The 15065-nt window shown below is 34.6% G+C and overlaps 2 protein-coding genes across 2 annotated transcripts; both read right to left on the minus strand.

Moving 5' to 3' along the window:
- Positions 1–1957: 1957 nt before the first annotated feature.
- On the minus strand, positions 1958–7940 carry LOC100339795 (olfactory receptor 5D13-like). Its single transcript, XM_070059857.1, has 3 exons — positions 7889–7940; positions 6687–6729; positions 1958–2900 (listed from the first exon to the last, which is right to left on the minus strand). Exons 1-3 carry the CDS (start codon positions 7938–7940, stop codon positions 1958–1960), a joined length of 1038 nt encoding a protein of 345 aa, XP_069915958.1.
- A 423-nt stretch (positions 7941–8363) lies between these two features.
- On the minus strand, positions 8364–9320 carry LOC103351890 (olfactory receptor 1165-like). Its single transcript, XM_008272825.3, has one exon. The coding sequence runs from the start codon at positions 9318–9320 to the stop codon at positions 8364–8366; it is 957 nt and encodes a 318-aa protein (XP_008271047.2).
- Between the last annotated feature and the right edge of the window lie 5745 nt (positions 9321–15065).

The raw sequence follows: 15065 nt of genomic DNA on the forward strand, positions 1-15065 counted from the left end.
AAAACAAATTATAATTTACATAACTGTAAAAATTGATATGTGTTTAAAATGTTACATCCTAATTGTATGCTAGAAATTGTATTGAATAGACAAAATATCTCAAAATATTTGATCAAATTTCTAGCGTCCTTTCATATTCCTAAATAGCCTTGTTAAATGATTCATATATGCACACATAAAGTGCACACATTCACCACACACATACACATTTTAATATACTTGACTGGAGCAATGAATTCCAACCTCTGGTGGACAAATTAAAAATTTAAGCAAATTCATTAATGCTATTGTGATACAGTATGTAAATTGAGGATGTTCTTATTTATACCTAAAGAGTAAATTACACAAGACAAATGATTAGTGTAAAGAATTATAGTAAAAGTCATCCAATTTTTATTTAGAACTAAAACTAAGCTTAGAAGAATACAAGTAACACATGATAATTTGGACTGAAATTGTAACATTTCGATGTCTTCCCCCTAATCTCTGATGATAAATATTAGTGAAGACTGGCAAGACATGAGGAGCTAAGGTAAGTTCTACATAATATCAGCTAGCATTATGGTTAATGAAATTAAATGGCTTATAATTATTGGAAAGCTTGAATAATATCCATCACAACCATGATTCATGTTATCTATAATAATGTATTATGGCATTAGCACGGAAAATGTGATCAAAGAGACAAACACTTTCATCATTTTTAATAGATTTTGAGCTTCATTCATGACTTCTCCCTGTACCCTTGACTGTTGTCTTGTAATTTTGCAGTTCTACAAGAAGTTAACTTCCAGAATCCTTGATTTTATGCTTAGCCATATTCTTTGCTTTGACTCCTAAAATGTTCACAGGTGAAATTAATAGAGTAACTTGAAGTATGTTTTTATTGTTGGAATAGTCTACGGTGACCCAGTTTTCAACAAAGTCCATTCACCAAATGGTACTTGGTGGATGATATACAGACAGACATGTAGTCTGATGACTAACTGATAAATTTAGCCCAGGGTTAACACCCAAATGTCACAAATATTTATAAAATAGCTACCTCAGTCATGTTGCTTATATGAAACTTTTGCTTATTCTTGCATATCCTGGGAAGTTATTATTGTTTTTCTTTTTAAAATCAGCAAATAGTTGATACTTGAATAATATCTGCCCTTATGGCATATTAATATGTGGATTGCCATTTTATGCCATCCCAAGAGAAACTGGGTAAAACATAATTAAAACCTCTCCATACTATTTTCCACAGTGAAATTAATAAAAGCTATCTCTAATTTCTAATAAATAGATAAGCAACTGATGAATAGTCACATTGATATACATGCCAAAACAAGGTTCATGGGCATACATTTGCTAAGCATGCATTATTCTTCTGCTAGCGTATATAGAGAACATTTAATTCACAAAACCAAAAACAGTTTTATACCATAAGAATATGGACTTTGTATAAAATTATATATGTATTATGTATTTATATTATGTATTTCTGTCAAAATGATTAAAATTTTATTACTTATTTTTGTTGGTATGGATATCTTAAAGTGCAAAAATGGTATTTGTAAAATTAAATGTACAAATTTTTAATGCTTATTTTTCTGTTTCTCAATAACTCTTAATATGTTAATATTTTATAAGGTAGATTTCTTCATTGTAAATATCAATTCTTTATATCTTCTCAAATATTCATATGCTGCAATACAAATTGAGATCAATAGTAGCCCACATCAGTCATGATAAAATTTATTCGTCCATTTTACTATTCTATTACAAAATGTGAATTCAAGAATTAATTTATATTTTCCGATGTTTCCTCCATAATAATACTTTAAATTTATATTAATCAATATTAGATTAAATGCATAGATAATAGATTTTTAACAATGCTAAAAAATCATAAACCCATTTGTAATTGAACAACTATGTTGGTACCCTCAAAATAAATTATATCCCTGCATTATATTTTATGACATAACAACTTGTTTTTGATTAACTTGCTCACTGTCTCTTTCACGTCTTTGTTTCTGAGGCTGTAGATCAGTGGGTTAAGCATGGGAACAACTACTGTATAAAATACAGAGCCTATCTTGACCATGAGCCAAGAATTTTTGGAATTAGGAACACAGTAGAGAAAAAGGATAGACCCATGGAAAATGGTAATGGCCGTCAGGTGGGAGGCACATGTGGAGAAGGCTTTGTGGCGCCCTCCAGTGGAAGGCATTTTCAGGATTGTGATAAAAATGAAGATGTAAGTAGTAAGAATTATCATCAGGCTGCTTACTTCATTAAATGTGGCAGAGATTAAAATGATCTTCTGACTAATGGAGGGGTCAGAACAGGATACAGCAACAATGGCTGCATGCTCACACACAAAGTTATTTATGAATTTAGTTCCACAAAAGGATAAGGTCAACAAAAAATATATAAATGTTAAAGAACAAACTATACTCCAAGAGTAGGATGCAGCCACCAACAAAGAACAGAGCTTCTGAGACATCACAACCGTGTAGAGCAGAGGATTACAAACTGCCACAAAGCGGTCGTAGGCCATCGCTGCCAACATGAACGTTTCTGTCACCACAAATATGCATGCAAAGAAGAACTGCAGGATGCATCCTGTGAAGGAGATGGTTCTGTCTTCCACAACCAAGTTTTCTAACAGTTTGGGTGTAACTACTGTAGAGTAACAGAAATCCACCAAGGACAAGTGGCTAAGGAAGAAGTACATGGGGGTGTGGAGTTTGGGGTTGATCCTGATGATCAAAATCATGCCCAGGTTCCCCAGGACAGTGACTGTGTAGATGGTCAGGAATACGAGGAACAGGGGCACCTGGAGGTCTGGGTATTCTGAGAAGCCCACGAGGATGAAGGTGACTCCAGCAGTCTGATTTTCTCGGATCCTAGAAACAAAAGGCAAGTTAATTCAGAGAAATGAGAACCAATATGTGCAATGAAATCATGAAATGAATAAAAATTTTAAAGCATAGGGCATCTCTATTAAGAGTATTGAGTAAAACACTAGGATTCCACTGTTAAACAATTCAAATTTGTGTTCATTTTATAAAAATTGAACAGTAAATAAGGATAGTCTGTGTGTTTGAGGGAAATGTAAAAAACAATATTTTAGCAGAAATATCAACATTAATAAAAACAGAGCCCAATTGGCTTTATTTCAAATAAAAAGACTCATTATCATAACTTGCTTCATGAGAAGAACCACTCTAACCCTTTTTTCTAAATCTGAAATTAGTCAAAACTGTTTGGCAAAATAAGTGTCATAAATTTTGTCATTTTCTTCTCGGCCTCACCTGTTAAAATTTAAGAAAATTAATTTAGGACAATGAAAAAGTTGATAAATGAAAACGATCTTAGAAAATGGTGAATTTAATACATTCTGTTTGCTTGATTTCCATCACCCTCTGTCTCCTAGTAACCCAACACTTTCAACATATTCTAGCCATGTGTTGAAGTAATACACTAACGTTTATCACTTGTATTGATCTATTTTAAAAACTTTTAAATTATTATTATTAACGGCACCTATATTATATTTTAAAGTTTTTGAATCGAATTATGTGCATTGATAAAGTTATTATAGACGGATTGAATGATATGTCATATTTTGGAACATAGCTATAAGGCAAACAGTTAAAACTATGAATGACTAGATTGTGCAAAAAAATTTTAGTCCATAGGAAAAAAACATATTCTGCCATTTTATTGTAGTTCAAATTTGCAAAATGTAAGTTCAGGATAGACTCTTCTCAAGACAATAAAATGTTCCTAGAATATTCTTCAATTTCAGATCATGATTTCCTTCAACCAGAGATGAGTGTATTACCATATGATCCAGCCATTACACTCCTGAGAATTAACCCAAATGAAATGAACTCAGCATATGAAAGAGTTATCTGTAGCCCCAAGTTTATTACAATAGTTATGATATGGAATCAACCCAGATGTCCCTCAACTAAAGACTGGATAAGCTAAATAGTACATATAGAACAAACACTACTCAGTCATAAAAAGGAATCAACTTATGTGTTTTGCAACAAAATGGATGCTACTGAAACAAGCCAGTCTCAACAAGATCACACATCATATGTTATCTCTGATATGTGGCTATTAATTATATGGAACATAAAAAGTGTATAGGAATGGAATGGACATTTTGGGAAATGATTTTTGTTTTAGCCCTTATTTATATTCCTGTGAAACTATGGTCTTTTTCCTTGTTGAATACTAAGGTTAGTGGTGAGTTAAGCATGTGATTATACAGTGGATTAAAATTATGCCAATGAAAAGAGAACAAAGGAAGGCAGGCACAAGATTGAAAGAGGGAGAAGGTAGCCGACACTGTGGTACAGTGGGTTAACGTCCTGGCTTGAAGCGTTGGCATCCCATATGGGCACCGGTTCATGTCCTGGCTGCTCCACTTCCGATCCAGCTCTCTGCTATGGCCTGGGAAAGCAGTAGAAGATGGCCCAAGTCCTTTGGCCCCTACACCCCATGGGAGACCTGGAAGAGGCTCCTGGCTTTGGATCAGCGCAGCCCCAGCCATTGTAGCCAACTGGGGAGCAAACCATCGGACGGAAGACCTCTCTCTCTCTTTGCCTCTCCTCTCTCTGTGTAACTATGACTTTCAAATAAATAAATAAATCTTTAAAAAGAAAAAAAGAAAGGAGGAGATGGAGGAAAGGAAGTAGGATCTGTTCTTAGAACTGTACCAATGGAATACATAAAATCTGTTCTCTTTATATTAAGAAAAATAAAAATGAGTATAAAATTTAGAATCTCGTACTGAAATATAAACTTTAATAATATATTCAAAGTTTGCAGGAAATTGTATGACAAATAGTACTATTTACATTTCTATTTATTAGAAGTATGAGCAATCACTGGGCTTTCAAAATCATGTAGTTTTGAAAATCATTGTTAAGCATAGACAGCTAGCAACAATTCTGTACCTTTGGGAATAAAATGTAGAAAATCTTCTTAAAACACATAAAAATATATTTAGTCTAAAACCATAATTGTTTATCATAATCTCCTAAATTTTCCCAAAACATTAGAGCTTTCCATGATTCCTACAGCATTGTACATGAATAATTCCTCAAAAATACTTATGCAATATTTGTTTAAATATTTTAGCATTCCAATGCCATCTTGTGAACATATTTTCCATTCCCACTCCTGTAAATTTGAAATTCTCTCTGACACATTGTGAACAATTTTCTGGTTTTTTTTTTTGGCAGTCAGTAACTTCAAGTATTCCAAATATCTTTATAGTGAGCGCATTGAGAATCCATTGTTCAGCTTGGTTTGCCTACAATTGCCTTGATCTAGAATCCAATCATCTTAACACCACTGCATTCTTCTCTTCTCATGAAAGATGTTATCAACTGCTTTTTAGCACAAGCCCACTTGCTGAAAGTTTATTTTCCTGCTATTCTCACTCTCAATAGGTTTAAGTTTGCCATCTACTGTTATAAAAATTACCCATTGATTCTTCCTTGTTTCATACACATTCGTGATTTAATACATAATTATCATATACAGCATATTACCATTTAGATTTAATTGTCACCATCATTCACCTACTCGGAGATTATAGGAACCTAATAGGTAAGGCTCAACTTTTGAAATTTCATATTTACCATAACTTTGGTTTTATTTCTGGGCATACAGTATCTATTGAGGCACGAAGTTAAGACCGAATCTGGAAACAAGAGTATAGGCTCTCTCTATGTTGAGCTAAGTATGTTTTGGGGGCACTTCAACACATAGCTGTGTTTGTTTCCTGCACACATCATTCTAACTCAATATTTTACTTATAAACAGACTAAAAGAATAACTTAAACTCACCTAAATACAGAAGCACTTGAGTAATTCATTTACTGAGGAATGTTTTGCCAAGATTAATGATCTCCAAATATGCTCCTGCTTAGTAGTAAAAAAAAAAAAAAAAATACAGACCTAAAAGCAGTAGAAGGATCTCACAGTATATTTCAATGAATATTTCATGTATTACTTTTTCTATTGAGAAAACTGTAATAAGGCAGAGATTATACCACTCAAAAACTAAACCTTGTCAAAAACAGTTTCATAAATACATGTCATGTATATAAATGAAAAGGAAACTAAATAATTGCTTCGGCAATTCAGTTACAACTTTAGGAAATAAAGGTTAGTCTCATGGGAAATCTTAAAAACAGCACAGAATATACCTAAGGATTATCCCACATGAGAACTGATGATGACTGGGATTTTTTTTTTTTTACACCAACTCCCATATGTCATTGAATGAGATCTGCTTGTTTGGATGACTTCACTCAAGTACCCCACCTGAAATGCCTTTGAGAATATCTAACTACTGAGCCTTATGGAAAAATCTCAGGCAAGAATATGGTTTGGAAAGCAGGAGACTGGTTGGTGTATTAGTCATTCAGTGCTATTACAAGATATTTATTGCTACAAATGACTTCAAACAGTATTGTAAGGCAGCTATATTGTTTTAAGTCATTTCTGAGGGTGAGGAATTTGGAGTGGCTCACTGCATGATTCTGGCTGTCACAAGATTGTAGTGAAATTTTCTCTTGGGGCAACAGTAATTTCAATGCTCTGAAGTCATGGAGAGTGCACCTGCAATGTCACTGACAAGCTGTTGGCAGGCCTCAGTTACTTACAGGCTGTAAACCTGCAGAATCTGTTCCTGTACTGTGGGCTTTTCTAAAGGGAAGACCAAAACATGACTGATTTCTTATCCTAGATGAGAAACCAAGAGAGCCCACAAATGGAAGCTTGAGGCTATTTTTTTTTTTTTTTTTTTGACGGGCAGAGTGGACAGTGAGAGAGAGAGAGACAGAGAGAAAGGTATTCCTTTGCCATTAGTTCACCCTCCAATGGCCACCATGGCCGGTGCGCTGCAGCCGGCGCACTGCGCTGATCTGAAGCCAGGAGCCAGGTACTTATCCTGGTCTCGCATGGAGTGCAGGGCCCAAGCACTTGGGCCATCCTCCACTGCATTCCCGGGCCACAGCAGAGAGCTGGCCTGGAAGAGGGGCAACCGGGACAGAATCTGGTGCCCCGACCGGGACTAGAACCCGGTGTGCCGGCGCCACAAGGCGGAGGATTAGCCTAGTGATCCGCTGTGCCGGCAGCTTGAGGCTATTTTAATACAATATTTCAGTATCATGTTTTCACTTCTGCCTTCTGAGTTAGGGCTATTGCTTACAAAACATGGGAGAAGTCTAGGCAAATGCATTAAGCAGGTCTTTAATATTCTATAATCTGATGCTTTGGCATGTTAAGTCCATGGTGTCCTTGTAAAGCCAGTCTCTCCCAGGTGTTGGTATATCTTAGAGCTGGCAAACCATGCCCCAGATATCCACCTTTACTAAACTCTAAAATGCCCAGCCATTATCCACCTTCCATAATCATACCTATGGCCAAATACTAGAGAGATTTAGAGGAAACCTCAATACACTGTTGCTTGTTATCATTATTAAAACCTGTTTATGCTAAATCTACTTATACTACTCCACCGATTCCCTCTCAGTTACCACAATAAAGGTTCTTATTCACATTTCCCCTACTCTCTCTCCCTCTGCGTTGTCCTATGGAGCATGTCACGCCTCTTCCTTTTCTGGATCTACGAGTATGATCTTTTCTTCACAGTGGCCAATTTCATATTTGCATGCTTTTCTGTACCTGATAAAAACTACCTGAATAATTTTCAAACAACTAAAGTATGATTACATGAAGGTAGAAATAATTCACTGCCATTTTAGAGATGAAATGCTGATGTACAAGGCTGACCTGCAATGACTTTGTTCATCCTGAAGAACCATTCAAATCATCCCAAGAGTTCATGTGCTATTTCACTAACCTGCCACTTGGTCATCTAAATCATGGTCTGAGGAAGATGAGGTAACACACATGTTTCCATAGAATTGGATATGATGATTTGAGTAGGGAGTAATAAAAGTAGCTGTCACCTATGTTTGCAGCATTTTCATTAAACACAACGTAAAGCTGAACTACAACATAAGAAATAAACTGAATAGAGAAGTATTTTCTTTTTTCAGACTTCGTAGTGTCTGGAATGGGTGTGGGAAGTATAAAACATATTTCTCTGAAACCTCCGGAAGTGAAGTAAATTGTAAAATGCATTTTAACTGTATTATATATATATATGGACTCCCATTATGGCGAAAATTGTAAGGCATTCTGACCAGCAAAAACGGCAAATACAGCTTTCATTGATTAAACATTAATAATATTCACTTAAAATAAAGAAGAACTAACAGGAACAATGAAGATAAAAAAACGCACACACAGTTGGACAAAAATAAACATATCTTTTAAAATTTCATTGAATGAGAAGACAGCCGGGAGGTGATTAATCTCCTGACTGTCTCCTTCACATCTTTGTTCCTGAGGCTGTAGATCAGGGGATTCAGCATGGGAATCATGACTGTAAATAACACAGTGGACACTTTGATCAGGAGCCATGAGCTTTTGGAGTTGGGCACACAGTAGAGAAGCAGGATGATCCCATGGAAGATGCAGATGGCCGTCAGGTGGGAGGCACAGGTGGAGAGGGCCTTCCGGAGTACACCCTTAGAAGGCATCTGGGCGATGGTGACTACGATGAATACATAGGAAGCGAGGATGATCAGGAGGCTGCATGTCTCGTTGAATGTCGAAATTATGAAACACACCATCTGGCTGAAGGAGGGGTCTGAGCAAGATAAAGAGAGGATGGCCGAATACTCACAGCCAAAGTGGTGGATGACGTTAGATCCACAGTAGGAGAGCTCCCACAGAGAGTATGTGAGTGTCAGCGAGCAGAGTCCACCCCAGGTGTAAGTCCCAGCCACCAGGAGAGCACAGAGTCTCTGAGACATAGCAACTGTGTAGAGCAGGGGCTTGCAAACAGCCACAAACCTGTCATACGCCATTACTGCCAACAGGAACATTTCTGTGATCACAAAAGCACAGATGAAGAAAAATTGAGTCATGCATCCTTCGAAGGAGATGGTTCTGTCTTCCACAACCAAGATTGCCAGCAGTTTGGGTGTGAATACACTGGAATAACACATATCCAGAAAGGATAGATGGCTGAGGAAAAAGTACATGGGTGTATGAAGTTTGGGATTGATCCTTGTGACCACAATGATGCCCAAGTTTCCCAGAAGAGTGACTGTGTAGATGAGGAGGAACACCAGGAACAGTGGTGCCTGGAGGCGTGGGTATTCTGAGAAGCCCAAGAGGATGAAGGTGCTCACGGTGCTCAGATTTCCCTCATTCACCTTCATTGCCTTTCATTTAAAAGGGAAAAGAAGAGAGGGGAGATGTGTGGAGGAGGGGAGAAAGGGAGAGAGGAAGAAAGGAAGTAAAGAAAGAGTTGAGAGAAAGAAAGGATGGAAGGGGGGAGAGAGGTAAGGAGAGAGGGAGGGAGGGAGGGAAACAGGGAGAGAAAGCAGAGAAGGAGGAAAGAATAGGAAGAGAAAAAGCTGAACGATAAAACTGGGCAGATGGGTCGGGGGGAGACTCAGGAAAGGCAAGCTGTAAACCAATGAAGACAAACATGGTCCATGTATGTTTCCGAGTACTCTCCTTCACCTTGGGGTCTTTCTTGATCATTTTTTGTCTTCTTCACAATGAATAATTAACCTTATCATCCAGTATGTTAGGTTCCTTATCTAGAAAAAATAGTGCTTATTAATATTATTAGTTTATACAGATATCTATAAATGTGTGTGCTACTTAAAACATTGAAATTGCCATGATAAATACAACTGTATTGGAACTAATGAACAGATCATAGTCGTCATATGATCAGACCTTGGGAAAGTTAAGCATTTTTAATACATAAATACAATCATAGTAAAGTTGAAGCAGAGAATGTATTGTCAGACATTCTTAGTTCTGATGTATTGAATTTTTACCTACCCTAAGTATATTCCATTATAGAAGACTCATAGAATGTCTACTTAAAAGTATCTACACAGGGTCAGCGTTGGGGCTTAGCAGGTTAAGCTGCCACCTGTAGCACCAGCATCCCATATGGATGCCAGTTCTATTCCTAGCTGCTACACTTTGGATCCAGCTCCCTGCTAAGGCACCTGGGGAAGCAGCAGAGAACGGTCCAAGTGCTTGGGCTCCTGTTTCCCATGGGAGACCCAGAAAAACTCCTGGCTTTTGGCTTTGGCATGGTATTGTTTGGGGTTAAACTTCTGGCAAGATTACTGAGAGTGAGTGAATTAAATGCATAAATATTTACAGCATTGAAAAAGAAAAATAAATAAACCAGGTGTTTATATACTTGGCTCCTTTTAATTTTAAATTTAACCTTCAATTTCAAAATTCAAATGCCATTGATTTCACAATAATGCATCATTTTCACACTTTCTTGTAAAATTATATAGTCTCTGTTTATGGCTCCTGGAAAGTAAGTAAGGAAATATGTGGAAGAAATTGCAAAACTTCATTTTTCCTCCTACCATCACCAATTTTTACCTAGATATAAGGGTCTCTCCTGGTGTATGATAAAATCAAACATATCTTTAGCTTTGAGAACCATAATTTAAGTATTTTTAACAGCATTGTAGCATAAAATACATCAAAACAAAATTTTTTCTATTGGGATTTTTATAATATCACCAAGTAATAGGTACATTTTTGTCGCTAAATACAATACTCTATTTATATATATTTATAACCGTACTTTTAAACTGAATCCTATTAAGCAATCGTTTACTTTTTCTAATCCATTGAAATGGCAGCTGTTCTCCTCTAATGTGTTACACCATGTCACATTTCAAGGACAACTACGTAACGCAGATCTTCTAAGCAAACTTTCCTGGTCAACCAATTGTAATTGTTTGTCTCCTGCTCTATTTTACTTGCATTACACTATTTATAATATGTATGTCATAGTTTGCAATTTTATATATGTATGTATGCATATGTTTATTTTCCTTAATTAATTACTTTCCATGTAGATAAATTTATATTTAACATTTCATCTAAAACCACAAGTGCACCTAAGAGCATTCAAGGACAACATTTGGAATTCAGTCCCATAGTCCTAGAAAAAAGGAAAATAAATTCTATCATCTCAAATGCACACCAGCCATTGAGCTCCACATAACTCACAAAAGGTTTTATTCCCTAAAATGCCCAGGATTTTAATATATCTAGTAAAAGAATGATAAGATGCTTAACATTGAAACAACTCACCAAAAGAAAAATTTTCCTGGAGCACATTTTTTATTGGTGGATCTCCTGCTATTATTACTAAACTGCACACACAATTTCTGCTCAAAATTAAACTTTTCTTATATATTTTCCAATGTCTTTATAGGCCGTGAATGATCTTCAAAATGCAATTTAATAAAGGAAGCAACTAGTGATGCTTTTACCACTGTCCATAAATTTCACAGCAAGCATAGAGACCCCTTTAAGGAACAGACATATCCTGAAACTGGGGAAATGTTGTGTGCTTCATATCTACTCCTTGACTCTGGGGACAGGGTCCCTAGAGAATCCTCATGTCAAGAGGTAAAAACAGGATAATGAGAGGAAATCTTTATTGTGACGCAGAATGTAAGATCTCCAAAATTATTCTTAGTTTGATATTTGTATCTTAAAAATTTTACCTCTATATAGAGGTGTATTTCTGAAAATCATGGAAAAAAAAAAAAAAAAACAAGAAAGGTCATACCTACTCCAATCATCTCTCAACAGTTGCAGCTTTAATCTTTTCACTTGGCTTGTTTGTTTGTTTAAGTATTTATGTAGAAACACATATAACATTGCACTGCACATATTATTACCTACAACCACATAAGTTGCTATTGCATTCTAAAGATGCCTTCAGCTGGAGGTTTAGAGAATGGCATATGTTAGGCATTAAGATTTTTTTCTTTTTATAGATTGAGCTTTATTTCTTCAGTATAATCATATAGGTCATAGTACTACTACTTTAAATCCATCAATGTGATTCTTGTCTGTTGGAGTACAGCACATACCAGGGAAGAAAAACTGTTGTGATAAACATTGACCCAACAAAATACCACTACACTGGTTGACGGCCATGAAGACTTGGACCAAGCACATTGTGCAATGTGATTTAAAAAAATTACAAAAATTACTCAGGGGAATGGAAATTCTGGTGTTGATTGTATTGGAAGATTTCAATATATGGGAAGTCTAAACCGAAGTAACTAATTAATGTTCAATAATTATTAGTTTATACAGCTCTTTTAATAGGGGATACTGAGCAAAAAATAAGTGTCTCTTGTAAGATTCTAGAGTTGAATCCCATCAGTATATATGATCTGGTGTTTTGACTGAAGTCAAGTAAGAAATTACTTCACTGAGAATACCTACGACCTAAGCAAGCGGTTATTTTAAAATGTGTCATTTAAGATCTAAGCAAATGATCGCTTTTAAAGCATATCATTGAGAAACAAAAGCAATTTTTTCTCTTTTCTCTATTTTTAATAGATATCTCAATATAGAATATAAGCTCATTATAAAGAGACAAAGACAAAATGTGTCCAATGTATTTTTACAGCATTTTCATTAAGCATTATTTTCATGACCTATAAATATATTTTTTCATCAAATAACTCAAACTTCAGATTAACAGATAAAAAAGCATAGAGATATTAATTATGGATGTATGGATGTTTCCATGAGAAAGAAATGCTCTCAATTTCTTTCTTGGGTACTCTTTTATTCTACTATATTTGACAGCAAGAATAGACATTCACAGAGAGAAAATCCATTAATATAATTATACAATAGTATAATTATACAGTGGTATATATTTGTCAATTTATTATGAAAGTTGACATTTATACAATATGATATCTATTTTTATAATTACATGCAGGTTAAGTAAATTTATATTGTATAACTTTCTTTAGCCTCATGTGTATCCTCAGCAAGTGTCCTGCCACCCACACAGAAAAAATTGTCACATTGATGCCTATAACATCCACAGGTTTAAAAGAGTAACAAACAAGTGCATTTGTAGAAATATAACTTGTTATCTAAAATACATTTACCTTAACAGCTAAAATGTTTACTTTTAGACTGAAAGTACAACTTGAGATTTTGTGGAAAAAATTGTGTTACACTAAATTACACATTCATCACAATAAAAAATTCTACTCTTAAAAGAATTCAATTATGTTTATTTTCACTTTCCAGTAGAGTAGAACTATATGTAATTCTGAAATTAATATGTGTGTTTAAAATAATTTATTCCAATCCTTATGCTAGAAATCTTATTGAATAGATGAATTTCTCTACAATACCTGAGTTAATTTCTTAAGTCCTTTCTATATTACTATGTATTTGAGTTAAATTATGCATATATGCACACATATTCATTTATGCATGCACCAAACATATACACATATAAAGATACTTCAGTGGAACATTTAATTGTAACCCCTGCTGGACAAATAATAATTTAAGTAAATTCATTCTTAATGGTGTAATGTACTATGAACATTGAGAAATTTCTTTGTACAACTAAATAGTAAGTAAGTAGGACACATGATTGGTGTAAACAATTATAGTAAAACAACATTCAATTTTTGTTTAAAAATAAAACTAAACCTTGGGGTAATATTAGTAACATTTACTCAACTGGACTGGAACTGCAACACCTGGACATCTTCCTGCTCTCTGCAGATAAACATTAACCCAGATTGGGAAAACATGAAGAACTAAAATAACTTCTTAGACATAATATCTACCAGTCTTTTTGTTAAGAAAATTAAAGAGTCTATCAATTATTAGACACCTTTAATAATACTAATCAGAGCCATGGGTTATATATTATCTATAATAAAGTATATGACATTACTAAGGAAAACTGATTTCAAAGTGGTAAATATTTTAATGAATTTTTCATAGATATTGACTTGAATTCTTCACTTTTCCCTGTACCTATGACTGATGACTAGTAATTTTGCAGTTCTACAAGAAACACATAAGTTCATCATTCCTTGCTTTTGAGCTTAGTTGTGGTTTTCTCTGATTCCTGTGATGTGGACAGATGAAATCCAGATGGGGACTTGAAACATGATTTTATTATCAATTGTGTTGACTGTGGCTTGGCTTTCAACAATGACCATTACCCAAATGGTATGTGGAAGATGACATACAGACATGTTACATGAAGGTTAGCTGATGAAGTTAGCCTAGGGTTAAAACACAAGTGCTCCAACTTTTGTCAACATAGCTGACACAGGTATCTTGCTGATTAGAAACATTTGCATATTATTATACAATATTGGAGTTTATGATAAAGTCCCTTTTTAATTAACAAACATTTGATGCTTGAATGATATCTGTGTATTATATCAGTATCATCATGCCAGTTACTGTACTGTAGTATCATGGGAAAAACCGTGAGTAATTAGGTTCTCTCCATATTATTTTCTGCCCCTGAAATAAGTAGAAAGTATCCTTATACCATTTTTAATAATAAATACATAATGATGAATAGGCAAATTGAAAATGACAAATCTGGGATGATAGCAATATATTTGTAAAATAGGCATCATATTCTTGTGCTGGCATGTATAGAGGACATATAATTCATAATATCAAATAAAATTAATGGCACCAGATTCTGGACTCTTTATGCATATATATTTATTTATCATATGCATATTTGTTTTTTCTGTTTCCCTGGAAAATTTAAAATGTCAAATAATATGTGTAAAGTTATGTTAAAATGTTTAAATATTTCATGTTTTTCTGTTTCTATATTAATTTTATATTATAAGGGAAATGTCTTCATTTTAAATAGTAATTCTCAAAATAATCAAAAAAGCCCACATTTCACAAGAAAACTGAGATGAAAGTGACCCAGGACAATCACATGACAAAATAGAGAAATCTATTTTACTTTTGTATTACAAATATGAGTTACATATTTAGTTATGTGGTCTGATATTTCATCTATGATAATATTTTTATTTTAAATTTAACTTACAAAGTATTACACTTAATGCATAGATATTAGGTTAGAA

This window comes from Oryctolagus cuniculus, chromosome 1 (genome assembly GCF_964237555.1).
Source record: "Oryctolagus cuniculus chromosome 1, mOryCun1.1, whole genome shotgun sequence".
NCBI lineage: Eukaryota > Metazoa > Chordata > Mammalia > Lagomorpha > Leporidae > Oryctolagus > Oryctolagus cuniculus.